The 26,176-nt window shown below is 46.2% G+C and overlaps 1 protein-coding gene across 1 annotated transcript in view; it reads left to right on the forward strand.

Moving 5' to 3' along the window:
• Positions 1-26,176, forward strand: part of LOC116978885 (forkhead box protein O1-like) — a 61,329-nt gene that overhangs the window by 32,680 nt on the left and 2,473 nt on the right. Inside the window, exon 2 of the mRNA XM_033030144.1 lies at positions 18,489-19,766. Coding sequence (XP_032886035.1) covers positions 18,489-19,742 — 1,254 coding nt within the window. The 3' untranslated portion in view covers positions 19,743-19,766. The remainder of the gene's footprint in view (positions 1-18,488; positions 19,767-26,176) is intronic.

A 26,176-nucleotide genomic window follows, 5' to 3' on the forward strand; every position in this document is an offset into this window, starting at 1 on the left:
CACGTCTCATACCCTCAAAGTTACCTTTCTTTAAGTTCAGAACCATTGTTTCTGAATTAACAATGTCACTCTCCATCCTAATGAAGAACTCAACCATATTATGGTCACTCTTGCCCAAGGGGGCACGCACAACAAGACTGCTAACTAACCCTTCCTCATTACTCAATACTCAGTCTAGAATAGCCTGCTCTCTCGTTGGTTCCTCTACATGTTGGTTTAGATAACTATCCCGCATACATTCCAAGAAATCCTCTTCCTCAGCACCCCTGCCAATTTGATTCACCCAATCTATATGTAGATTGAAGTCACCCATTATAACTGTTTTGCCTTTGTTGCACGCATTTCTAATTTCCTGTTTGATGCCATCCCCAACTTCACTACTACTGCTAGGTGGCCTGTACACAACACCCACCAGCGTTTTCTGCCCCTTAGTGTTTCGCAGTTCTACCCATACCGATTCCACATCCTCCATGCTAATGTCCTTCCTTTCCACTGCGTTAATCTCCTCTAACCAGCAACGCTACTCCACCACCTTTTCCTTTCTCTCTATCCCTCCTGAATATTGAATATCCCTGGATGTTCAGCTCCCAGCCTTGGTCACCCTGGAGCCATGTCTCCGTGATCCCGACTATATCATAATCATTAATAGCTATCTGCACGTTCAACTCATCCACCTTATTACGAATGCTCCTTGCATTGAGACACAAAGCCTTCAGGCTTGTTTTTACAACGCTCTTACCCCTTATACAATTATGTTGAAAAGTGGCCCTTTTTGATTTTTGCCCTGGATTTGTCTGCCTGCCACTTTTACTTTTCACCTTGCTACCTATTGCTTCCGCCCGCATTTTACACCCCTCTGTTTCTCTGCTCACCCATTTAAGAACCCCACCACCTCTTATTCTCTGTTTATTATTGTTTTCTTCTTTCCCCCCTACATGTTGGGTCTGAATGCTTTCCTTCTCTGCCTCCTGCCTCACACACTGTCTAATAGCTTTCTCTATTAGAGTCCCTCCCCCCAACCGTTCTAGTTTAAAGTCTCCCCAGTAGCCTTTGCAGATCTCCCCGCCAGAATATCGGTCCCCCTCAGGTTCAAGTGCAACCCATCCTTTTTGTACAGGTCGCACCTTCCACAAAAGAGGTCCCAATGATCCAGAAATTTGAATCCCTGCCCTCTGCACCAGTCCTTCAGCCACGCATTTATCCTCCACCTTGCTCCATTCCTACTCTCACTGTCGCGTGGCACAGGCAGTAATCCCGAGATTGTTACCTTTGCTGTCCTACTCTTTAACTCCCCTCCTAACCCCCTAAATTCTCCTTTCAGGACCTCTTCTCTTTTTTTACCTATGTCATTGGTACCTATATGTATCACGACCTCGGGCTCCTCTCCCTCCCCTTTCAGGATATCTTGGACACGTTGAGACACATCACAGACCCTGGCACCAGGGAGGCAAACTACCATCCGGGTCTCCCGACTGCGCCCACAGAATCGCCTGTCTGACCCCCTAACTATAGAGTCCCCTATTAGTATTGCTCTCCTCTTCTTTTCCTTACCCTTCTGAGCAACAGGACCGGTCTCTGTACCGGAGGCCCGGCCGCTGTCGCTACCCCCAGGTAGGCTGTCCCCCCCCAACAGTGCTCAAACAGGAGTACTTATTGTCAAGGTGTACAGCCACCGGGGTACTCTCTAGTCCCTGCCTGTGCCCCTTGCCTCTCCCAACCGTGATCCACTTGCCTGCCTCCTGTGGTCTTGGAGTGACCACCTCCCTGTAACTCCTATCAATGACTTCCTCGCTCTCCCTGACCAGACGGAGGTCATCGAGCTGCTGCTCCAGGTTCCTAATATGGTCCCTTAGGAGCCCCATCTCGATACACCTGGCACAGATGTGGACGTCTGGAGGGCTATCAGACTCCATGACTTCCCACATCTGACATCCAGAACAGTAAACTGCCCTGGCCCTCATACTCCCCTTACCTAGGATACAATACAAAACAAACAGCTACAATACAGTACAATCAGCAGGGATCTGACTCACAATCAGCTGCTCCCTCTTGTCTGCTTCCACTCTCCCAATCAGCGGCTTCCTCAAACCCACTTGTTTTTGAAGTGGAACTTGGAACGTTGCAGATTTCAGCTCCTCCCTCTGCGACCTCTCCAACGGCTCTCGGGCCATATGCCAAACTATTCCACTACTTTTATAACACTGAAATGTTAGGTACCAAGCAAGTAAGGACGTATCTATGAAGAGAGAAACAAAATTAATTTCAGATATGATATCTATTAACCTTTCATGATCTTTAAGCATTGTCAACCTATTTTGTTTTTATTTTGGTTTTGCAGCATCTTCAATTTTTGCTTTTAAAACGTACTCATTTTTTTTACACAAAAGAGGATCTTTCCAGCTTGTAAATCCACAGACTGCGTTTTGCCAGAATCTCCAGCTCCAGACATCATTATAGCCTTGATATAAACATGGACCAAATAACTGAATTTAACAAATAAGTGAAAAAGGATTGGCCTTAATGGTAAAGCAGTATGTCATCACAGAACTCTTATAAAACTGAGGCCAGTGAACTTTAATGGGGGGAAGTGGTTTACTGATTGGAATCATTTATTGCACAAAGGAGGATGTTGTGATCGTTTGGAGAATAATCATTTCAAATCTATGATGTCACTCTAGGAGATCCTTCAGGTAGGATCCTAGATCTTTGGCTGCTTCACCAATGACCTTCCATCATCAGGTCAGCAGTGAGGATATTTAATGAACATTACACAATGATTGGTTTCATTCACAAGAGCACAAAACAATAAATCCACCTCTATATGCAGCAAGAATTATTCAACGTTTGGGTGTGGACAGTTAGTGACTTATCAATCATACTACACAAGTGCCAAATAATTATAATCTCCCGCGTGAGAGAGAATAATGCCCCTCCCACATAGGAAACCTGAACGGAATCCTCTGGAGACTTTGCACCCCACCCAAGGTTTCCGTGCGGTTCCTGCAGGTTGCAGGTGGTTGCCGGAGGTTGCAGGTAGGGAGACTGACAAACCTCCGGGAACCGCACGGAAACCTTGGGTGGGGCACAAAGTCTCCAGAGGTTTCCGTTCATGTTTCCTAAGTGGGACAGGGGCATTACTATCCACCATGCTTTTATTCAATGGCATTGCCATCATTGGGGCCCCGTCCCCCGTTCCCCCCCCTCCACCCCACAATCCATATCCTCTAGATCATCATTGATTAGAAATGTAATTGGCTTCAAGAACAAGTCATATCTGGGCATCTTGCAGGGGCCGACTCTCCTGATTCTCCAAAGGGTTTTATCCATTACAATGCCCAGCTCAGGAATGTGAGAATACGCTCCAATTTCTAGGTGGCTCTAACAATAGAAGAAGTTTAGTGACATCCAAAATGTATCATTTTGCATGATTGGCACCTCAACCGTTCACTTCCTTCAGCATCGGTTGTAGCAAGCGCCTCACAGTGCCAGAGACTGGTTCAAATCTGACCTTGGGTGCTGTCTGTTGGGAGTTTGCAGGTTCTCCCTATGACCGTGTGGGTTTCCTCCAAGTGCTCCAATTTCCTTCCACACCCCAAAAATGTGCAGGTTTGTAGATTAATTAGCCTCTGTAAAATTGCTCCCAATGTGTCGGGAATGGATAAGAAAGTGGGATAACGTAGAACTAGTTGTGAATGGGTGATTGATGGTCAGCGTGGACTTGGTGGGTTGAAGGGCCTGCTTCCAAGCTGTATCTAAAATAAGTAGAAACAATGAACTGTAGTTGCTGGTTTACAAAAGACAATGCTGGAGTAACTCAACAGGTCAGGCAGCATTCTAAAGACCATGCATTGGTGATGTTTCAGGTCAGGAATCTTCTTCGATACAGTTGCTGATTACTTAACATCAAACCCCTTACTGTACTTGCCCCATTGCCTTGATTTCCTTACTCTCTTGGCATCTGTCTTGAATATACTCTGATTTCCACAGCCCTCTGGGGTAGACCATATCAAACCTTTATCACCCTACGCATGAAGACAATTTTTTCATCTCGTCGGTAAAGCTGTTCATTCATTGTGAGACTCTAAACCTCTGATCCCAGACACCCTAACCTGGGAAAATATAATCCTCCTGATCTATTCTGTCAAGAAATTCAATGAGATCAACTCTCATTCTTCCAAACATCAGAGTGTGTTCCCTCCTAAGATAAATCCAGAAATCTATGTGGTGAGCTTTTCTGTATGCTCTATTTGGGAATGAACACCAGACCCTGCACAACATTCCAGGCATGGTCTTGCTCGCACCCGGTGTAATTCAAGATTCAATTTAATTGTCACGTGTACCAATTAAGGTACAATGAAATTTGGATTGGATTGGTTTGGATTCAATTTATTGTCATTATCTCATAAGAGACAACAAAATGGATTTTCCTTACAGACATTTTTTTTTTAAAGCACAAAACACAGAAGTCCACGACACAACATCCCCACAGCGGCACCAAAGTTCCCCACTGTGAGGGAAGGAACCAAAGTTCTGTCAGCCTCCTTGCTGATCTTCCCAGATGTTCACCCATGGTCGGGGCCTCCCGAGCATCCCGCAGTCGCCGCTACGGGTGGCTCGATGTTCAGGCCCACTCGCCGGGAATGATGGAACCCTGACGTCAAACGGGAGAACATCCTCAGCGGCCTGGACCTCTAAATTGGACACCTCACACCGGAGTCCGCGGCTCCCAAAGTCCACAGGCCGAGCTGGCAGAGATTCACGCTGGCGACCCCCGGCAAAGGGTCGAAAAATAGTTGCATCCTCACCAGGAAGCGACTGAAGAACGGTTTCCCCCTTACCGTACCCTCTTCCCCCTCACATAAAAAAACAAAAAAAAACCCCCAAAGAACGTACTTTAAACATAACAAAAAATAAAAAAGATACTGGACTGAAGGCGGAGGCAGCCATGACAGCGCAACCGGATGTCCCGAAATTTGAGTTACCATACAGCTAAACTAAGTAAAAAGCAAAAATACACACAGCTCATAAAATAAAGTTTAACATAAACATCCACCACAGTGGAATCAACATTCCTCACTGTGATGGAAGGTAATAACATTCAGTCATCTTCAAGTCAAGTCAAGTGAGTTTATTGTCATGTGTCCCTGATAGGACAATGAAATTCTTGCTTTGCTTCAGCACACAGAACATAGTAGGCATTTACTACAAAACACATCAATGTGTCCATATCCTACTTACCCTTGGACCATGACCCCACTGACGAGCACCAGGCCACCATTTCTAGCACCATCACCGACTTCATCAATTCCCACGCCCTGCCCGACCAAGCCTCCAACCTCATCGTTCCCCAGCCCTGCACGGCCCGTTTTTACCTTCTCCCCAAAATCCACAAACCCGGCTCTCCCGGCAGACCCATTGTCTCTGCGTGTTCGTGCCCCACCGAACTCATCTCCACATACCTTGACTCCATCCTATCCCCCTTGGTCAAATCCCTCCCCACCTATGTTCTAGACACCTCAGACACTCTCCGCCGCCTCCACGTATTCCACTCTCTGGGCCCTCACCCCCTCATCTTCACCATGGATGTCCGGTCACTCTACACCTCCAACCCCCACCAGGATGGCCTCGGAGCCCTCCGGTTCTTCCTCGACCAGAGGAGCAACCTATACCCAGCCACTGACACTCTCCTCCGCTTAGCGGAGTTGGTCCTCACCCTCAGCAACTTTACATTTGACTCCTCCCATTTCCTCCAAACACAAGGCGTAGCTATGGGCACACGCATGGGCCCCAGCTACGCCTGCCTCTTTGTCGGGTACGTTGAACAATCCATGTTCGAGACGTACCAGGGCCCCATCCCCGACCTCTACCTCCGTTACATTGACGACTGCTTTGGCGCCATCTCCTGCACCTACACACAACTGACTGACTTCATCCACTTCACCACCAACTTCCATCCGGCACTCCAATACACCTGGACGATTTCCGACACATCCCTACCATTCCTTGACCTCACCATCTCCATCGCAGGGGACAGACTCCTGACCGACATACATTACAAACCCACTGACTCACATGGCTATCTGGACTACACGTCTTCCCACCCTGCCCCCTGTAAAGACTCCATCCCCTACTCCCAATTCCTCCGCCTACGCCGCATCTGTTCCCAGGATGAGACATTTCATACCAGGGCATCGGAAATGTCCTCGTTCTTCAGGGAACGGGGATTCCCCTCCGCCACCATAAATGAGGCTCACACCAGGGTCTCATCCATACCCCGTAACACTGCTCTCTCTCCCCATCCCCGCACACGCAACAAGGGCAGAGTCCCTCTGGTCCTCACCTTTCACCCCACCAGCCGGCAAATACAACACATAATCCTCCGCCATTTCCGCCACCTCCAACGTGACCCCACCACTCGCCACATCTTCCCATCTCCCCCCATGTCTGCCTTCCGCAAAGACCGCTCCCTCCGCAACTCCCTCGTCAATTCTTCCCTTCCCTCCCGCACCACCCCCTCCCCGGGCACTTTCCGTTGCAACCGCAAGAAATGCAACACCTGTCCCTTCACCTCCCCCCTCGACTCCATCCAAGGTCCCAAGCAGTCGTTCCAGGTGCGACAAAGGTTCACCTGTATCTCCTCCAACCTCATCTACTGCATCCGCTGCTCTAGATGTCAGCTGATTTACATCGGTGAGACCAAGCGTAGGTTGGGCGATCGTTTCGCCGAACACCTCCGCTCAGTCCGCAATAACCTACCTGACCTCCCGGTGGCTCAGCACTTCAACTCCCCCTCCCATTCCCAATCCGACCTCTCTGTCCTGGGTCTCCTCCATTGCCAGAGTGAGCAACAGCGGAAATTGGAGGAACAGCACCTCATATTCCGTCTGGGGACCTTGCGTCCTTATGGCATTAACATAGAATTCTCCCAATTTGGCTAGCCCTTGCTGTCTCCTCCCCTTCCTTAACCCTCTAGCTGTCTCCTCCCACCCTCCCATCCGCCCGCCCTCGGGCTCCTCCTCCTCCTCCCCTTTTCCTTCTTTCTTTCCCCCACCCCCCATCAGTCTGAAGAAGGGTTTCGGCCCGAAACGTCGCCTATTTCCTTCGCTCCATAGATGCTGCTGCACCCGCTGAGTTTCCCCAGCAATTTTGTGTACCTACTATAATATAAATATATACACACATGAATAAATAAAATGATAAAGTGCAAATAACAGATAATTGGTTATTAATAATCAAAGTTTTGTCCGAGCCAGGTTTAATAGCCTGATGGCTGTGGGGAAGTAGCTAAATAGCCTGATGGCTGTGGGGAAGTAGCTAAATAGCCTGATGGCTGTGGGGAAGTAGCAGAGGAAGATAATAAATCTTCCTGTTAAAGTTCCTGATTGCTTGCTTTATCTACATATTAACTTCCAATGTAGTAAAATGTGTGACACTTAATTGCATAGATTACTTTGGTAGCTACTCCCAATTCCATCACATCTGTGATGAAGCACATGGATAGCAGGCAGTTCAGAACATATTTTCACCCACCGATTTTCCTCCCTGGTCATACACGTTCTTAGCCAAAAAATATTCTGTCGTTCCTTCATGATTGCTGAGTGTAATTCCTGGAAATCATTATCTAATTGGAGGAACAGCACCTCATATATCTCTTGGACAGCTTACACCCCAGCGGTATGGACATTGATTTCTCGAACTTCAAATAGCCCTTGCTTTCCTCTCCATCCCCTCCCCTTCCCAGTTTTCCCACCATTCTTACAGTCTCTGACTACATTCTATCTCTGTCCTGCCCACTCCCCTGACATCAGTCTGAAGAAGGGTCTCGACCCGAAACGTCACCCATTCCTTCACTCCAGGGATGCTGCCTGTCCCGCTGAATTACCCCAGCATTTTGTGTCTATCTGCAGTTCTTTCCTACCAAGTCAACTAAAGCTGTGGATTCATTAAAGCAGTAGTATGTAGTTTTTAAACTCCAGTTGCATGCTGAACAGACTTGTGATTTTTATTTTTATCTTTCATATTTGCAAGGCAATTACAATGTCTCCAGTCTTTCTGCAACCTCTGGCTAGAATAGTTTTGTGCGTCTAGATGTTGATACTTTAATAATGCGGAGCAGAGTGCAGGAGAGTGTGGCACTCCTGCCATATCTTCTGGGCACAATTCTCGTTATTGTTCTCACAGCTGCCACTTGCAGGCCAAATATTAACTCCCACATATGCAACTTTAGAGTGAAAACCACAAGTGCCAAAAATCTCTGCGGTTGACTCTTTACACATTCGTTGTGGCATGTTGGAATAGTTTCCCCACAAAATAAAGTGCAGTAGCCGCTCTTTACAGGCATGAGATTTCTCTGCGGATTTCCGCGGATTTTGAAATTCGGTTAAAAAAACAGAAATGTATCTAAATCGCCGTTATAATGGCTTTCTGCGAGAAAACAAGTTATTGACATTTAACTTAAAATTAAAACAGCCCCCCCCCCCCCCACTTGCCCCGCCCTCCTGTCTTTACTTGACTGGCATCAAAAGGATACCCCATGGGTCCTCAGCACGGCCTTTCCACAATTTTCAGACTGCTATCTTTTTTTCTCGCTTCACAACGGCGACCCGACAGTTTCCTTCTATTTTAATTTCTGCCCCCCCCCCCCCCCCCCCCCCCCGGGCTATGGCTGGGGTTGCACCCGGTGCGGGGACCGGGAGCAGGCAGAGGGTAGGTCCGGGAGGGGGGAGACACCGCGCCGGGTACCCTCGACCTCCCCCTCCCCTGGCTCCATGGAGGGGAAAGTGGGGGAGGTTAGGAGGTGGGGGGATAGAGGGAGAGGAGGGGGGAAGGGAGGGGAGAGGGCTTATGGAGGGAGGGAGTGACTGAGGGTTGGGGAAACGAGAGGAAGGGAGAGATGAGGAAGGGAGTGGGGAAGGGGAGGAGGACAGGGGAAAGAAGAGGGAGGGTCAAGAGGAGGGGGATGGAGTACTGGGGGATGAGGGGAATGGAGGAGGATAGGAGTAGGAAGAGGGATGGTCAGGTAATGCAAATATTCAATGCAAAGTTATTAACTTTAACTTAACTTCTGCCGTTAGTGCGGGCCCGTCAGCCGATCATGCGCAGTTGGGGCTATGGCTCAGTGGTGGAATATACCCTTGGGGGGACCAGTCCTCCCGTGTAAGGGAAATGTTCAAGAAGGAGCTGCAGATGCTGGAAAATCGAAGGTAGTCAAAAATGCTGGAGAAACTCAGCGGGTGCGACAGCATCTAGGGAGCGAAGGAAATGGGCAACGTTTCGGGCCGAAACCCTTCTTCAGACTGGGGGGCGGGAAGAAGAAAGGAAGCAGGGTGGGGGGGGAGGGGTGCGGGAAGAAGAAAGGAAGAGGAGGAGCCAGAGGGCTGAGGGAGAGCTGAGAAGGGGAGGAGACAGCAAGAGCTACCGGAAATTGGAGAAGTCAATGTTCAGGCCACTGGGATGCAGACTTCCCAAGCTGAATATGAGGCGCTGCTCCTCCAGTTTCCGGTGGTGCTCACTCTGGCAATGGAGGAGACCCAGGACAGAAAGGTCGGATTCGGAATGGAACCCATCCCCGACCTCTACCTCCGTCCGTTACATCGACGATTGCATTGGTGCTACCTCCTGCACCCACACACAACTCACTAACTTCGCCACTAACTTCTATCTGGCACGCTAATACACCTGGACCATTTCCGACACTTCCCCACCATTTCTTGACCTCACTATCTCTATCTCAGGTGATAGACTTTTGACCGACATCCACTACAAAACCCACTGACTCCCATGGCTATCTAGACTACACTTCTTCCCAACCTGCTTCCTGTAAGGACACCATCCCCTACTCCCAATTCCTCTGTCTACGCCGCATCTGCTCCCAGGATGAGGTGTTCCACACCAAGGCATCGGAAATGTCCTCATTCTTCAAGGAACGGGGGTTCCCCTCCCCTACCATAGATGAGGCTCTCACCCGGGTCTCTTCTATACCCCACAACACTGCTCTCTCTCCCCATCCCCTCCCACTCGCAACAAGGGCAGAGTCCCCCTAGTCCTCACCTTCCACCCCACTAACCATCACATACAACAAATAGTCCTCCGTCATTTTCGCCACCTCCAATTTGATCCCACCACTCGCCACATCTTCCCATCTCCCCCCCTGTCTGCTTTCCGCAAAGACCGCTCCCTCCGTAACTCCCTGTTCAATTTTTCCCTTCCCACCCGCACCACCCCCTCCCCGGGCACTTTCCCTTGCAACCGCAAGAGATGCTACACTTGCCACTTTACCTCCCCCCTCGACTCCATTCAAGGACACAAGCAGTCGTTCCAGGTGCGACAGAGGTTCACCTGCACCTCCTCCAACTTCATCTATTGCATCCGCTGTTCTAGATGTCAGCTGATCTACATCGGTGAGACCAAGCGTTGGCTTGGTGATCGTTTCGCCGAACACCTCCACTCGGTCCGCATTAACCAACCTGATCTCCCTGTGATCAACTCCCCCTCCCATTCCGACTCCAACCTTTCTGTCCTGGGTCTCCTCCATGGCCAGAGTGAGCACCACCGGAAATTGGAGGAGCACCACTTGGGCAGTCTGCATCCCAGTGGCCTGAACATTGACTTCTCCAATTTCCGGTAGCCCTTGCTGTCTCCTCCCCTTCTCAGCTCTCCCTCAGCCCTCTGGCTCCTCCTCTTCCTTTCTTCTTCCCGCCCCCCCCCCCCCCCCCCCCCCCCGTCACCCTGCATCAGTCTGAAGAAGGGTTTCGGCCTGAAACATTGCCTATTCCTTCGCTCCATAGATGCTGCCGCACCCGCTGAGTTTCTCCAGCTTTTTTGTCTACCTCCCGTGTAAACCAGCAAGGAACAGGTATCATGTTACAAGTAGGTGTCGGTGTAATATAAAATATTTTCAAGTGTAAACAAGCAAGGAGTTGGTGTCATTTTAAGTATGATTATCACAAATTTTATTTGTAAATGAACACAAGAAAACGTGTTATTTTAAGGCACAATAAAAAAATTTCCAGTATAAATTAAGGGTAAGCAGGTAAGAAAACAGTGTCATTTCAAGGTACAATTATTAAAAATGTTCTGCATAAAGGGGGCATTTGGAACCCTACCAGTGGGCAATGCACCCTGGTCCCCATCTCTCTTCCCCTTTTTTCATATTTTTCCTGTCTCATGCCTGTCTTTAGTTCTGACAATGTAAGCTGCTTTATTTTAATACAAACCAGGATAACTTCAGCAAAAGGCCACACTCTACAACATATGGACTCCTTCAAACTGCTAAATATTTGTGTATTCCTTGACTAACATTCTTAAAATATATAAATATCTGCAAAACCTCTGTATTGTGTTCCAATGCAAACATATTTTGATCAAAGCAAAAAATGTGCTCAGTAAGTATGGTGGTGATGTTTTTATGCTTATGGTCAAAACAGGAGGGGGCGTCTGCCTCATGGTCAACTCTGCGTGGTGCTCAGATGTGGCAGTCCTATCTGACTCCTGCTCTTTGCACCCGGAACACCTGGCTGTGAAGTGCCGTCCCTTCTACCTACCGAGGGAATTCACCTCCATCACCCTGACCGCGGTCTACATCCCACCCCAGGCTGATGTTCATCTGGCACTGAGGGAGCTACACACCGTGGTCAACAAGCACCAGATGGCTTACCCCGAGGCATTTACCACCGTAGCCGGGGACTTCAACCAAGCCAACGTTAAGAAATCGCTCCCTAACTTCCACCAACAAGTCTCCTGCAGCACCAGAGAATCAAACACCCTCGCCACAGCTACACGACCATCAAAGATGCCTATCGCTCGATCCCTTGCCCTGACTTTGGTGAATCCGACCATACCGTGGTGCTGCTTCTTCCTGCCTACAGGCAGCAATTGAAGAGCGCTCCCCCAGAGGTGAGGACTGTGCAGAGCTGGTCGGGGGGAGAAAATCATTTTTTACACAGAGAGTGGTGAATCTGTGGAATTCTCTGCCACAGAAGGTAGTTGCCTGTTCATTGGCTATATTTAAGAGGGAGTTAGATGTGGCCCTTGTGGCTAAAGCGATCAGGGGGTATGGAGAGAAGGCAGGGATGGGATACTGAGTTGGATGATCAGCCATGATCATATCGAATGGCGGTGCAGGCTCGAAGGGCCGAATGGCCTACTCCTGCACCTATTTTCTATTTTTCTATGGAAGGGGGGGGGGGGGGGGGGCACAGAGGAACAATTCCAGGATTGTTTGGAGTCTGTAGACTGGGCAATGTTCAGGGACTCGGCAATGGACCTGAATGAATACGCCACAGTCGTTACAGACTTCATAAAGAACTGTGTGGAGGACTGCATCCCAACAAAAACCTTTCGAGTGTTTCCTAACTAGAAGCCTTGGGTGAACCATGAGATCCGCACTCTTCTGAAGTCCAGATCCCGGGCAATCAGGTCTGGAGATACAGAGGTCTACAAGAAGCCCAGATACACCCTTGGTAAGGCCATCAAAAAAGCCAAAATGAACTTCTGCTCCAAGCTGGAGGATGAGACGGATGTTCGGCAACTGTGGTAGGGCTTGAATGCCATCCCCTCCTACAAGGTGAAATCAGGAGGCAGCTCAAATGTCAGCGAAGCATCACTCCCTGACGAGCTCAGTGCGATTTACGCACGCTTTGATAGGGAGAACACTGATGTGCCTTCCCGAGCCCCCATTTGCCGTGATGGTATTTCAGTCACAGTCACAGAGGCCGACGTCAGAAGGTTCTTCAGGGGGGTGAACCTCGGAAAGCGCCTGGACCTGATGGCATACCTGGTCCTGTTCTAAATACCAGTGCAGACCAACTGGCTGGAGTTTTTACGGACATTTTCAACCTCTCACTTCTGAGGTCTGCGGTTCCCACCTGTTTTAAAGGGCCATCAATGATACCGGTGCGCAAGAATAGCAAGGTGACGTGCATCAATAACTATCGCTCAGCCCCCTGCTTTACTCACTGTATCTCGCTAAACTTTTTTTCCCTGTTGCCAGCCGGGCAACCTTGGCAGCTTTTTAGGTTGCCAAATGACAGTTTAGGTGGTCATTTAAGATGGCTTGCATGACACGTGCTTGGACGAAGTGCGTAGTTACCAGTCGGAATTATGCTCAATGAAGCATTCACATATAATTTCTGCTTCAAATAAAGTCACAAACTAACATATTCACCAATCAAGATATGATATATACCACAATGACATGCAGCAAAATTATAACACAGTATCTCAACTCTTTTTACACATTGCGATTAATGCAATTTTTATTATTTCCACTTCCAAACAAAAATGTGGATGGATTATTCAGTGTATGATCAACCTGTGTCAATAAATCCTGGACCATGATAACATATATGCTTAACCATGCACACTACAGATTGATGCAAGCATGTTTTCTGTGAAGGACCGAAAATTATCATGACATGGCCGTAGCATGGGTCGTTATTGCTATTGGTACAAAAACACTCTCGCTTCCCACATAATTTATCCACAACAAAATATACAGGTTGCAAGGAATTTTCTAAAGGCATTTTATGATAATAGCTGTTAAAACTGACTATACCCATCTGACAGGTTAAACATTACACTAACTAACAAGAGATGGCCAAAGGACATAAATGCAGCATATGTTCTTTTGGTAATATGTTTAAAGGTGTCAAGATGCCACATTACCGGACATTCATATTAGATGTATGTGTTGTGAACAGCAATGAAGATACCCAGTTTGTAAGCAACAATTTTTTAAAATTGTTGATAAACGCTTTTTCCATCATTCCCACTTCAGAATTAACGTAAAAATTTCAACTGAAATATCTCCTGACCTAATTTGTGATGTATATGACCGACCGTAGAAGTAAAACCTGGATAAATCCAATGTGTAGTTGTGAATGTTGCTCATTAAATAACTACAGTACTGATACTCCATATTAAGAGCGTTGATTTGCCATCAAAATGAATTCTGTAATAACGTGTCAACGATAGCAGTGACAATCGAACACTGCTGTTTTAATGTTTCACGTGTTCACAATTTAATTAATCCATCTTTATGGATTAAAGCAAATAATAACATTGGGAATTAAAACATATTTCCAGCACAATAGGGTCGTGGGGGGGAGGGGTGAATCAGTGCAGGATGCATAGAAGGTGGTGGTGGGGCTTGATAAGGCAACCGGTGCGGATTGGATGGATTGAGGCAGGGGAATTAGTGATGTTGGTTGGAGTAGGTAAAATTGTGAGGAGAGCGCGGGGGATGACAGAGGGTTGAATGGGGGGATCTGTGCAGGATGCATGGGGGGAGCAGTGCAGGATGGATGGGAAGGGGGGGGGGGGTCAGTACAGGATGAATTGGGGGACCAGTGTAGGATTGATGGGGAGTGGCAGGAGAATCAATGCGAGGTGGATAGGGAGATCAGTGCAGGATGTATAGATGGGGGGAGTAGATGAGGACGGGAGCACAGGGGATGTCAGTGAGGACTGAATAGAGGCAGGAATGGGGATCAGTGCGGGATGGAGAGGAGGGGTCTCAGGATAAGGGGAGTGGAGGGGGGCGTACAAGAGAGGGAGAGAGAGAGAGAGAGAGAGAGAGGAAGGGGCAGAGGAGGTGGGATGGAAGGCCAGCGCTGCTTGGACAACACCGGCATCATCGCTGCAGGCACGGACATCGCTATCAAAATATGGAGGGGACTGGGGACAGAATATCTTGGCGGCCGCGCGCGCATGGGCACACTCACACACACGAGGCTTCGGAGGCCCTGTGAACGGTAATTTCAACTCAATCCAGCGCTAAATGTAGCTCAACTCTGCTTGTCTCGCCTACAGCCCTGTCTCAATCCAGACAGGGCTGTAAGTTAACCTGGCGGGACAGGCAGAGTTGAGCTGGGTTTAGCGCTGCTTCTCTGCTCGGGCTGTGGGCCTGGGGGCACTACTCCCGTCTGACTCCTGACGTCTCTGGCCACCCCCGGGTGGGGACGGGGATGGTCCAGTGGCGGTTCGGCAGCGATTGCAGCGCCGGAGAGCCGGGATCGATCCTGGCTGCGGTGCAGGTCTGCCGAAAGTGTTTTGGCACGTCTCCCTCCTCCAATCACCGCGCTCTATCCTCAGTCGTCCCCCCTCCCCCACTTCCGCCTCTGACCGACACCTCCCTCCTCCAAGGGTTTGTTTTGTAAGCACTGTTGGCGGAGTGGCAGCAGCGGCCGTTATCAGGGCGGGCGGGGGCTGGGAGGAGATGGAGCTGCTGCTGCTGTGCGGGGCCCGTCATTTACTCCGACCCTCCGTCACGCCACACTTTGCATCTTTCCCACAACCGTCGCCGACACAAAACGTCACGTTCCTTTTCTCCAGAGATGCTGCCGGACCCGCGGAGTTTTTTGTGTCTATTTGAAACAAGTTTATTCATGGATAACTCCTTGAGATGGACAGTCATCTCGTTTTCGAGGGGGTCCAACATAGAACATACAGCACAAGACATAACATACATAGAGGCTCTCATTGACCCACCTACCCACACACCAATCCCAAAACCCCTCCATCCCCACTTGTTATAGTTTATAACAATTGTTAATTGGCTTTACATATCCAATAATAATAATAGTTATGTGTTACAGCATAATGTTGATGCATAATACCATATACTACCTATCATACATCGTACGTTAATACATACTATCAACATTATTACATGATATATTATTTCATGATATTGTGACATAATACAATATAAGACCTTGTTACACTATGCAATACAATAATACATAAGTTTAATGGCCATGCATATACAATAGTTATGCCAAATGATCACACACAGAGCAAGCTAGATAAAGGAGCTCGAAGACTCTAATACTAGAAACAGGCACATGGTTTTATAAGGAAGGGTAAAAGTGTATTTTTAAATAGACGAAATGAGCTAATAGTTCTTATGGTACTAGGCAGAGTGTTTTAGTCAGAAGGAGCTTTGAATTTAAATGCACGTCTCCCAATTTCTTTATTAGTTCTTGGAATGAAAAAGAAGGGTTGCTGAATATGTCTTAGTGAATATGAGGGTGTGTATGGTAATAGGTCTTGTTTTAAATAAGAAGGGTAATTGAGATGGATGCATTTAAAGATGAACTGGAACCAGTGGTAGCATCTTCGAGTGTGGGGGGATAACCAGTTTAGAGTTTCGTACATAGAACAGTGGTGAGTTATATATGGACACCTTAAAATAAATCTGCAAAGACTATTATAAACTACATTGAGGGGTTGAAGATGTGTATCAAATGTATTCTATCTTCGGGATAAACCAAGTTGCCAAGCCGGGCAAAATGACTCGCCATTTAGGTTGCCCGGCGGCACTTTGAGTGGTCAGTGGCACCCGGGCAACCGTTAATTTTGAGCCCTGCTGTATACTCATGACTGCGTAGTCGGACATAGTGTGAACTCCATCATCAAGTTCGGCGACGACACCACTGTTGTGGGACGAATCGCTGATTGTGACGAGTCAGAGTGTAGAAGTGAGATCGACTGATTGACCAAATGGTGCCAGCACAATAACCTGGCTCTCAACACCAGCAAAACCAATGAACAGATTGTTGACTTTGGAAGGGGTAGGATAGGGACCCACAATCCTGTTTATATCAACGGGACAATGGTGGGAAGGGTCAAGAACTTCAAATTCCTGGGCGTGCATATTTCTGAAGATCTTTCCTGGTCCCAGCACACTGATGAGATTATAAAGAAAGCACATCAGCGCCTCTACTTCCTGAGAAGTTTCCGGAGAGTCGGTATGTCAAAGAGGACTCTCTCGAACTTCTACAGGTGCACAGTAGAGAGCATGCTGACTGGCTGCATTGTGGCTTGTTTCGGCAACTTGAGCGTCCAGGAGCGGAAAAGAATGCAGAAAGTTGTGACCACTGCCCAGTCCATCATCGACTCTGACTTCCCTACCATCGAAGGGATCTATCGCAGTCACTGCCTCAAAGGCTGCCATCATCATCAAGGACCCACACCATCCTGGCCACACACTCATCTCTCCGCTGCCATCAGGTAGAAGGTACAGGAGCCTGAAATCTGGTGCATCCAGGTTCAGGAACAGCTCCTTCCCCACAGCCATCAGGCTATTAAACTCGCCATCAAACAAACTCTGAACTATCACAGCGGGTGAGGCAGCATTTATGGAGCGAAGGAAATAGGCAACGTTTCGGACCTGAAACGTTGCCTATTTCCTTCACTCCATAGATGCTGTCTCACCCGCTGAGTTTCTCCAGCATTTTTGTCTACCTTCGATTTTCCAGCATCTGCAGCTCCTTCTTAAACATTGCACTTTATCTGTTTATTTATGGGTATATATATGGTCTATGTTATATAGACACACTGAACTATTCTGTATTTATGCTTACTATATTCTGTTGTGCTGTAGCAAGCAAGCATTTCATTATCAATAAACTCTTGACTTGACTCTTGAGTAAACTAGAATATAGTCAACCCAGGATGTTCTTGCATATACATTTTTTTAAGTGAATGCATGTAAGATATGCATGGTCGAGACAGAGGAATTAAGAACCAGAGAATATACATTTAAGGTGCGAAAGGGGAATGGAACTTGAAGAGCAACTTTTTTCAGAGGGTGATGGGTATGTGGAAGGAGCTGCCAGAGGCAGGTAATATAACAACATTTAAAAGACACTTGGGAAGTTACATGGATGGGAACGATTTAGAGAGATATTGGCCAATCACAGCCAAATGGGACTAGCTTAGATGGGATATATTGGTCGGCATGGATGAGTAGGGCTGAAGGGCCTGTTTCTGTGCTATTGAGGAAATGCAGCATAAATTCACCAAGTTAATTCCCGGGATAGCGGGACTGTCATATGTTGATAGAATGGAGCGGCTGGGCTTGTATATTCTGGAGTTTATAAGAATGAGAGGGGATCTTATTGAAACATATAAGATTAGTAAGGGTTTGGACACGCTAGAGGCAGGAAACATGTTCCCAATTTTGGGAGAGTCCAGAACCAGGGGCCACAGTTTAAGAATTAGGGGTAAGCCATTTAGAACGGAGATGAGGAAAAACTTTTCCACATGGAGAGTTGTGAGTCTGCGGAATTCTCTGCCTCAGAGGGCAGTGGAGGCCAGTTCTCTGGATGCTTTTAAGAGAGAGCTAGACAGAGCTCTTAAAGATAGCGGAGTCAGGGGAGCAGGCAGGAACAGGGTACTGATTGTGGATGATCAGCCGTGATCACATTGAATGGGCTACTCCTGCACCTATTGTCTATTGTCTGTTGTCTATATTGTCTATGCCTCTTTTATAAAGCAAAATAAAAGTTGTAACATCTTATGGATTGAGCAAAAACGGGAAAATCTGGTCAAGTGTTGCACATCTGAGCGCACAGTAGTAATCAACTACTGAAAAGTAAAGCATGATTAATGTTTTGGGTGTCAATTTTCAGTGGGATTGAAGCCGTTTTGTTTTAAACTTTTCCCAAGTAGTTTTCTAACCTGTATTTTTGTCATTCTTTCAGAATTCCATTCGACACAATCTTTCTCTGCACAGCAAATTCATCCGAGTCCACAATGAAGCTACCGGGAAGAGCTCGTGGTGGATACTCAATCCTGAAGGTGGCAAAAGTGGAAAATCGCCCAGGCGAAGAGCAGCGTCAATGGACAATAATAGCAAGCTTGTCAAGAGCAAAGGAAGAGCTGCCCGGAAAAAGGCTGCCCTTCAAGCAGCTCAGGAGGGAAATGCTGATAGTCCAAGTTCACAAATTTCCAAATGGCCCGGCAGTCCTTCCTCGCGCAACAATGAGGATTCTGAGACTTGGACCAGTTTTAGACCAAGAACAAGCTCTAATGCCAGTACGTTAAGTACTGGACATTTGTCCCCCATAATGCCAGAACAGGAGGACGTGGAAGATGAACTTCATTCTGCACTTGTCTATCCCAGCTCTTCGAGCAAGCTGCCATCAACGCTCACTGAAAATATAATTGAAGAACTTGAACTCATTGATAGTTTAAACCTCATGTCAGCATCATCTGCATTGTTGCCAACTCCACAATCATTATCCACTGGATTGATGCAAGACTCAACCTATGCATTTAGATCACAAAATTCTGTCTCTGGATCAAAGGCTTCCACCTATGGAAACTCTTTCTATGATCCATCAGAACTGACATCTGTGCAAAGCCACTTTAGTGTACCCGCAACTCTTGAAGCTCTCCTGACTTCTGATTCACCGACTCATACTGATGTGATGATGAGCCAAGTTGACCCTGTAATGCCACAGACAGGAGGTCGACTAACCAGTGAAAATTTGATGCTGTTGAACATCGGGTCTCTCAGCAGTCCATCTGCAGAGTCGAAAGTTAATCAGCCCAGCCAACAAGAAAAATCTGCAGGATCACCAGCCACTTCTATTAATGCTAATACTTTACCTCATACGTTGAGTATGTTGGGACCACCATCTGACGCAAACCACATGCCCACTTTGAAGGCTCAGCTCCAGTGCCCAGTAAGCCAGGCTTTGCAAATTGGTTTGCCGTCCACTGTCAACTCGAACAGCAACTCTTCAGGAGGAGTTAATATGAATCATGAGAATTTCCCCCGAGATCTTGATTTGGATATGTTCATGGAAAGTCTTGACTGCGATGTGGATTACATAATTGATCATGACCTCATGGATGATGAAGGACTTGATTTCAACTTGGATCCGATTGCCACTAACCCATCTTATCCCAGCACTTCACAGTCATCTTCTCGTAGCTGGGTGCCAAGTTAATTTCCAATGAATGTGTTGCCGCAGGTAACTACTATCTTTTGAGCACTGTCATCCAAACTGGTGACAACAAGCTGAAAATTAATTTTAAGTTTTAGCCTGAAGTGTGAAAAACAACTTGGTCATAGCATTCGTAAAGCAGGCTTGCTTTCCAAAGTATTTGATTTCCTTTGTGCTAAAGCGCATTGTCAGTTGCAATGAAGGGAGAAGGACCAAACAATGATTGCTTTAGTTTAGTTTACTTCAGAGATGCATTGCAGACACAGACCCTTTGGCCCACCGGGTCAGCGCCAACCAGCGATCATCCCGTACAGTAACACTATCCTACACACTAGGAACAATTTTACAATGTTTACAGGCCAATTAAGCTACAAATCTGTACTACGATGGAGTGTGAGAGGAAACCGGAGCATCCGGTGAAGCCCACACTGTCTCTGGTGCTGTAAGGCAGCAACACAACCGCTGCACTATGTTGCTGCCCTAATTGCTCTTGCACAAGCCCTCGTGTCTTGAGTGGTATAAAAACATCTGTAGGCAGAAACAATTTTTTTGATGCAAATAGTGAAGATGCTTGACTTGCCATTACGACATGTTATTGCCAAGAATTTGTTTTTATGCTTCTGCTTGAGATTAAAGGTGAACCTGGAAATTGTTAATAATTTATTATGAATAACTGATTTTAGATAAATTCCTAAGATCAACAAGGCTTTGTGAAATTTCTAAATAAAAATAAAATGTGAAGACAGATATAAAGTACTCTCTGGCATGCACACTTTTACGTAGTACTTAGTACTGCTTAGTAAGTACTCTGTAGTAAGTAGTACTTACTAAATAGTTACTGAGTACTTGGATACTCTTCTGACTACCACTGACAGATTCTGGCAATTCTTTCTGAATATTTAGTCCCGCAATTTTTAAAATCTGAATTTAAGACCATAATGAAATGACAAATTGACACCGACAACCATTCTGGAATTGATTTGTATCTCTGTAATGTTCAGGTGTGGATATATAAAATGGAGTTCGCAGTAGAAATGGTTTAATTTGAGAAGTGAGGATGCCTTTGAGAAGTTATAATGAGTGATTTTAATTAATAAGTGGTTTAAACAGGGCTGTGACTGTTGTTAGTTTAGTTTACAGATACAGCATAGAAACAGGCCCTTTGGCCCACCGAGTCCATGCCAACCATCAGTTATTCGAACACTAGTTCTATGTTATCTCACTTTCACATACTGCACACTAGGGGCAATTTACAAAAGCCAATTAACCTATAAACCTGCATGCCTTTGGGTGGAAAAAGGAGCATCCGGAGATAACCCCACAAGGGGAACATGCAATCTCCATATAGACAGCACCTATAGTCAGGTCTCTGGTGCTGTGAGGCAGCTCAATGCTGCGCCACTGTGCCATCCCTAGCGTTCAAGGTGTTTTCATTTTAATTTGCCTGATATTTCATGGCATTAGGATTTCTGCCGATCCAGTACATTACTAGTTTTTGGATTGGGTGCAGTCTGCATATGAATCCGCATATTTCCATTCCTGCTAAATCAGAAGTTTTAATTGCAAATGGCTGCCATAAACCCCTTGCGCCCCCCCCCCCCCCCCCCCCCCCCCCCCCCCCTCAAAAGTGTTAAAATCGATTCACGTCCATTTAATGAGTTAAAACTATTTTAATCTTCTTGTATAATTACTACTTATTGTTTCTTGATATGGGAAGAATTTGTTCCTCTGCTGGCAAACAGGATTTAATTTAATCATTGTAAATACGCTGTTAAAACAATAATGGAATGTCAACTAAAAGCACTTCAGATGGGTCAATAAGAAAATGGCTTTCTTTAATAATAACCTATTATAACTTTAGTGTTCATATTACCTTGGGTTGGCTTTTATCTCTCTATCGGTTCCTACAGTCCTGTACCCTCAGCTGTCTATGTTCCTCTAATTGCAGTTTTTCTGCTTGATAACCCTCGCTGCTAATCTTATACAATAAGAATTGCTTTTATTTTTGCAGAAGATATCAAGGGGGTACAAGAGCCAGGGAGGTGGGCACTATTGGAGAGTTGGAAATTATTGGTAAACACAAAATGCTGGAGTAACTCAGTGGGTCAGGCAGCATCTCTGGAGAAAAGGACCTATTCCTTCTCTCCAGAGATGCTGCCTGACCCGCCGAGTTACTTCAGAATTTTGTGTTAATTTTCAGTATAAACCAGCATCTGCAGTTTCTTCCTCCATTGGGAATTATTGGTTTATTAATGCCAAGTGCACAGAGATACAGTAAAAAATGTTTTTGCTTGCTGTCCAGACATATCATACCACACAGGAGTACTATCAAACCTGTGCGGCCAAATTCGACTATAACTCCTTCTGCATGTTTGACAACCCTGTGATGGACTGGATCACAAACAACGATGCGGAGAACAGGAAGGAGATAGAGAACTTAGTCAGCACAACAACCTCCCCTTCAGTCAGCAAAATGAAGGAGCTAGAACATACAACAGTGCAGCACAAGAACAGGCCCAAATATCTGTCCAAAAGTCTCTTAAATGCCTCCATCATATTGGCCTCGGCCATCGCCTCTGGCAGCACGTTTCAAGCACTCACCGACCTCTGTGTGTTTAATAAAAAAGTTATCCTGCATATCATCATTAAACTTTGCCCCTCCCACTTTAAATCAATATCCTTTAGTATTTGATTTTTCCATCTTGGGGGAAAAAGTTCTGGCTCTCTACCCTATATATGTTTCTCATCATTTCATATACGTCTACCTGATCTCCCTGCAACCTCTGGTGTTCCGAATATAATCCAATGCTGTCCAACCTCTTCCTGTAGCTAATACCTCCAAATACGGGCACCAGTCTGGTAAAACTTCTCTGCACCCTTTGCAGAGCCTCCACAACCTTCCTGTAATGGAGTGACCGGAACTATATGCAATGCTTTAAATGTGGCCTAAGCAAAATCCTATTAAGCTGCAGTATGACTTCCTGAGTCTTAAACTCTATGCCCCTGATTTATGAAAACAAGCATATCAAATGCCTTCTTCTCCATTCTATCTACTTGTATTGTCACTTTCAGGCAATTATGGACCCCAAGTTCCCTCTGTACATCAATGTTGTTTCGGGTCATGCCATTAATTATATATATTTCTCTTCACATTTGACCTCCCAAAGTGCAACACCTCACACTTGCTCAGATTAAACTCTGTCTGACATTTCTCCGCCTATTTCTGCAGTTAATCTATATTCCACTGTATATTTTGACAACCTTCCTCCTAGTCCGTGACCCCAGCAATCTGCAAACATATTAACCATGCTGTCTACGTTTACATCCAAGTCATTTACATAAATAGCAGTGGTCCCAGCACAGATCCTGCTGAAGTCCATTGGTCACTGGCCTCCAGCCTAATTATTGTCCTACGACCACAACCCTCTGTTTTCTATCAGTAAGCCAGTTTTGAATCCATATAACTAAGTCACTGTTAATCCTGTGCATCTTGATCTTCTGGATCTGCCTACCCTGGGGAACTTTATCAAATGCCAAGTGGACAATGTCCACCGTCTTACCTTCATTGGTCGCCTAAAAAAAACTTGATCACCGTAGAAACAATAGTCAAGTCAAGTCACTTTTATTTCTATAGCACATTTAAAAAACAACTCTCGTTGACCAAAGTGCTTTACATTGGTGGAGGTACTAACGTTATACAACATTGGTTCATAGATTAAGTACATACATAAATACATACATATAGCCCTCCCTCAGAGGACGTCAAGAAAGGCTTGAGAGTAAAGATGAGTTTTAAGTCTCGACTTAAAAGAGTCGATGGAGGGGGCAGTTCTGATGGGAAGAGGGATGTTGTTCCACAGTCTAGGAGCTGCAACCGCAAAGGCTCGGTCGCCCCTGAGCTTATGCTTAGACCGCGGGATGTTCAGTAACCCCAAGTCGGCCGATCTGAGGGACCTGGAGAAACTTTTGAGCCAAGAGTGTTTTATGCTCATATGTCCTGACACAGAACATGAGATTCTTACTTGCAGCAGCATAACAGATATATAAACATGGTACTCTGTAAATGCTATAATAAACAATGAAAAAGTTCAATATATTTTTTTTTTAAAGCAATAATAGTACAAAGACAAAAACAATGCCCCTCAAGTCTATGTAGTTTGGAGGTTATTTGATTGTAGTGTTTAATAGCCTGATAGTTGTTGGGAAGAAGCTGCTCCTGAACCTGAATGTAACAGTTTGGAGGCTCCTATGCCTTCTTGATGGCAGGAGTGAAATGAGAGCATAGCCAGGGTGGTGTGGGTCTCTGATGATGCTGGCAGCCTTTTTGACTTCTGTCGTAGATGCGACTCCTGTCGTAGATGTTGGGCAGTGTTCGCCACTTTTTGTAAACTTCTTTATTCTTGGATATTTGAATTACCGAACTAGGCCACAATGCAACCAGTCAATATGCATCGAGAGTCATAGAGGCTTCCAATGTGGAAACAGGCCCTTCGGCCCAACTTGTCCCATCTACATTAGTCCCACCGGCCTGCGTTTGGCCATATCCCTCTAAATGTGTCCTATCCATGTACCTGCCTCAACTACCTCCTCCGGCAGCTCGTTCCATGCACCCAACACCCTTTGTGTGAAAATGTTATACCTCAGGTTCCTATTAAATATTTCCCCCCCCTCTCCCTCAACCTATGTCCTCTGGTTCTTGATTCTCCTACTCTGGGCAAGAGACTCTGTGCATCTACCCAATCTATTCCTCTCATGATTTTGTGCACCTGCATAAGATCTCCCCTCATCCTCCTGCGCTCCAAGAAATAGTCCTAGTTTGCTCAACCTCTCCTAACAGCTCAGGCCCTCGAGTCCTGGCAACATTCTCGTCAATTTTCTCTGCATCCTTTACACCTTAACAACATCTTTCCGATAACATGGTACCCGAAACAGAACATAATACTCTAAATGTGGCCTCACTAATGTCTTATGCAACTGCAACGTGACCTCCCAACTTCTATACTCAATGCTCTGACTGATGAAGGCCAATGTGTGAAAAGCCTTTCTGTCCACCTTATCTACCTGTGATGCCACTTTAAATGTACTATGTACCTATACTCCTCGATCCTACTGCTCTACAACACTCCCCAGGGCCCTACCTGTAGAAGTTCAAGAGAATATTCGTCGACATACTGCATCCCCTTAGTCTTCTAAGGAAGTAGAGGTGTCCATGGGCTTTGTTTATGATTGCATCTATGTGCTGAGTCCAGGACAGATCTTCAGGGATATGAAGATATCCCAGTTTTTGACTCTCTCCACCATGTCCTGTCGATGAAGGGTCGTGGATTGTGGATCTGTGGCCATCCTCGTCTAAAGTCAACAATCAGTTCATTGGTTTTACTGACATCGAGAGCAAGGTTGTTATTCTGGCACTATTTGGTCAGACAATTGATCTCCCTCCTATATTCTGAGTCTCAGCTTGATTTGAGAACAGTTCTGCTCAAGACTGTAATAAATTGCTGAGAGTAGTGTATGTAACCCATCATACATAGAAAGTTAGGTGCGGGAGTAGGCCATTCGACCCTTCGAGCCTGCACCGTCATTCAATATGATCATGCTGATCATCTAAAATCAGTACCTTGTTCCTGCTTTTTCCCCATATCCCTTGATTCCTTTACCCCTAAGAGCTGCATCTAACTGTCTTGAAAACACCCAGTGAATTGGCCTTCACTGCATTCTGTGGCAAAGAATTCCACAGATTCACAACTCTCGGTAAAAAATAAATTCCTGATCTCAGTCCTAAATGGCCTACCCTTATTCTTAAACTGTGATCCCTGGTTCTGGACTCTCCCAACATCGGGAACATTGTTCCTGCATCTAGCTTGTCCAATCCTTTAAGAATTTTATATGTTTCTATAAGATCTCTCATTCTTCTAAATTCCAGTGGATGCAAGCCCAGTCGACCCATTCTTTCATCATAGGTCAGTCCCGCCATCCCGGGAATTAACCAGGTGAACCCTCTCAATAGCAATAATGTCCTTCCTCAAATTAGGAGACCAAAATTGCACACAATAGTCCGGGTGTGGTCTCACCAGGGCCCTGTACAACTGCAGTTGGACCTTCTTGCTCCTAAACTCAAATCCTCTTGCAATGAAGGCCAACATACCATTAGCTTTCTTCATTGCTTGCTGTACCTGCATGCTTACTTTAAGTCACTAATGTACAAGTACACCCAGATCTCGTTGCACCTCCCCTTTTCCTAATCTGACACCGTTCAGATAATAATCTGCCTTCCTGTTCTTGCCACCAAAGTGGATAACCTCACATTTATCAACATTATACTGCATCTGCCCACTCACCCACCCTTTCCAAGTCACCCTGCAGCCTCACAGCATCCTCAATATATATATATATATATATATGTAGTAGTAAATAACTGGGGAACCAGCACCAAGCCT

The sequence above is a fragment of the Amblyraja radiata genome, chromosome 12, assembly GCF_010909765.2.
Source record: "Amblyraja radiata isolate CabotCenter1 chromosome 12, sAmbRad1.1.pri, whole genome shotgun sequence".
Taxonomy (NCBI): Eukaryota; Metazoa; Chordata; class Chondrichthyes; order Rajiformes; family Rajidae; genus Amblyraja; species Amblyraja radiata.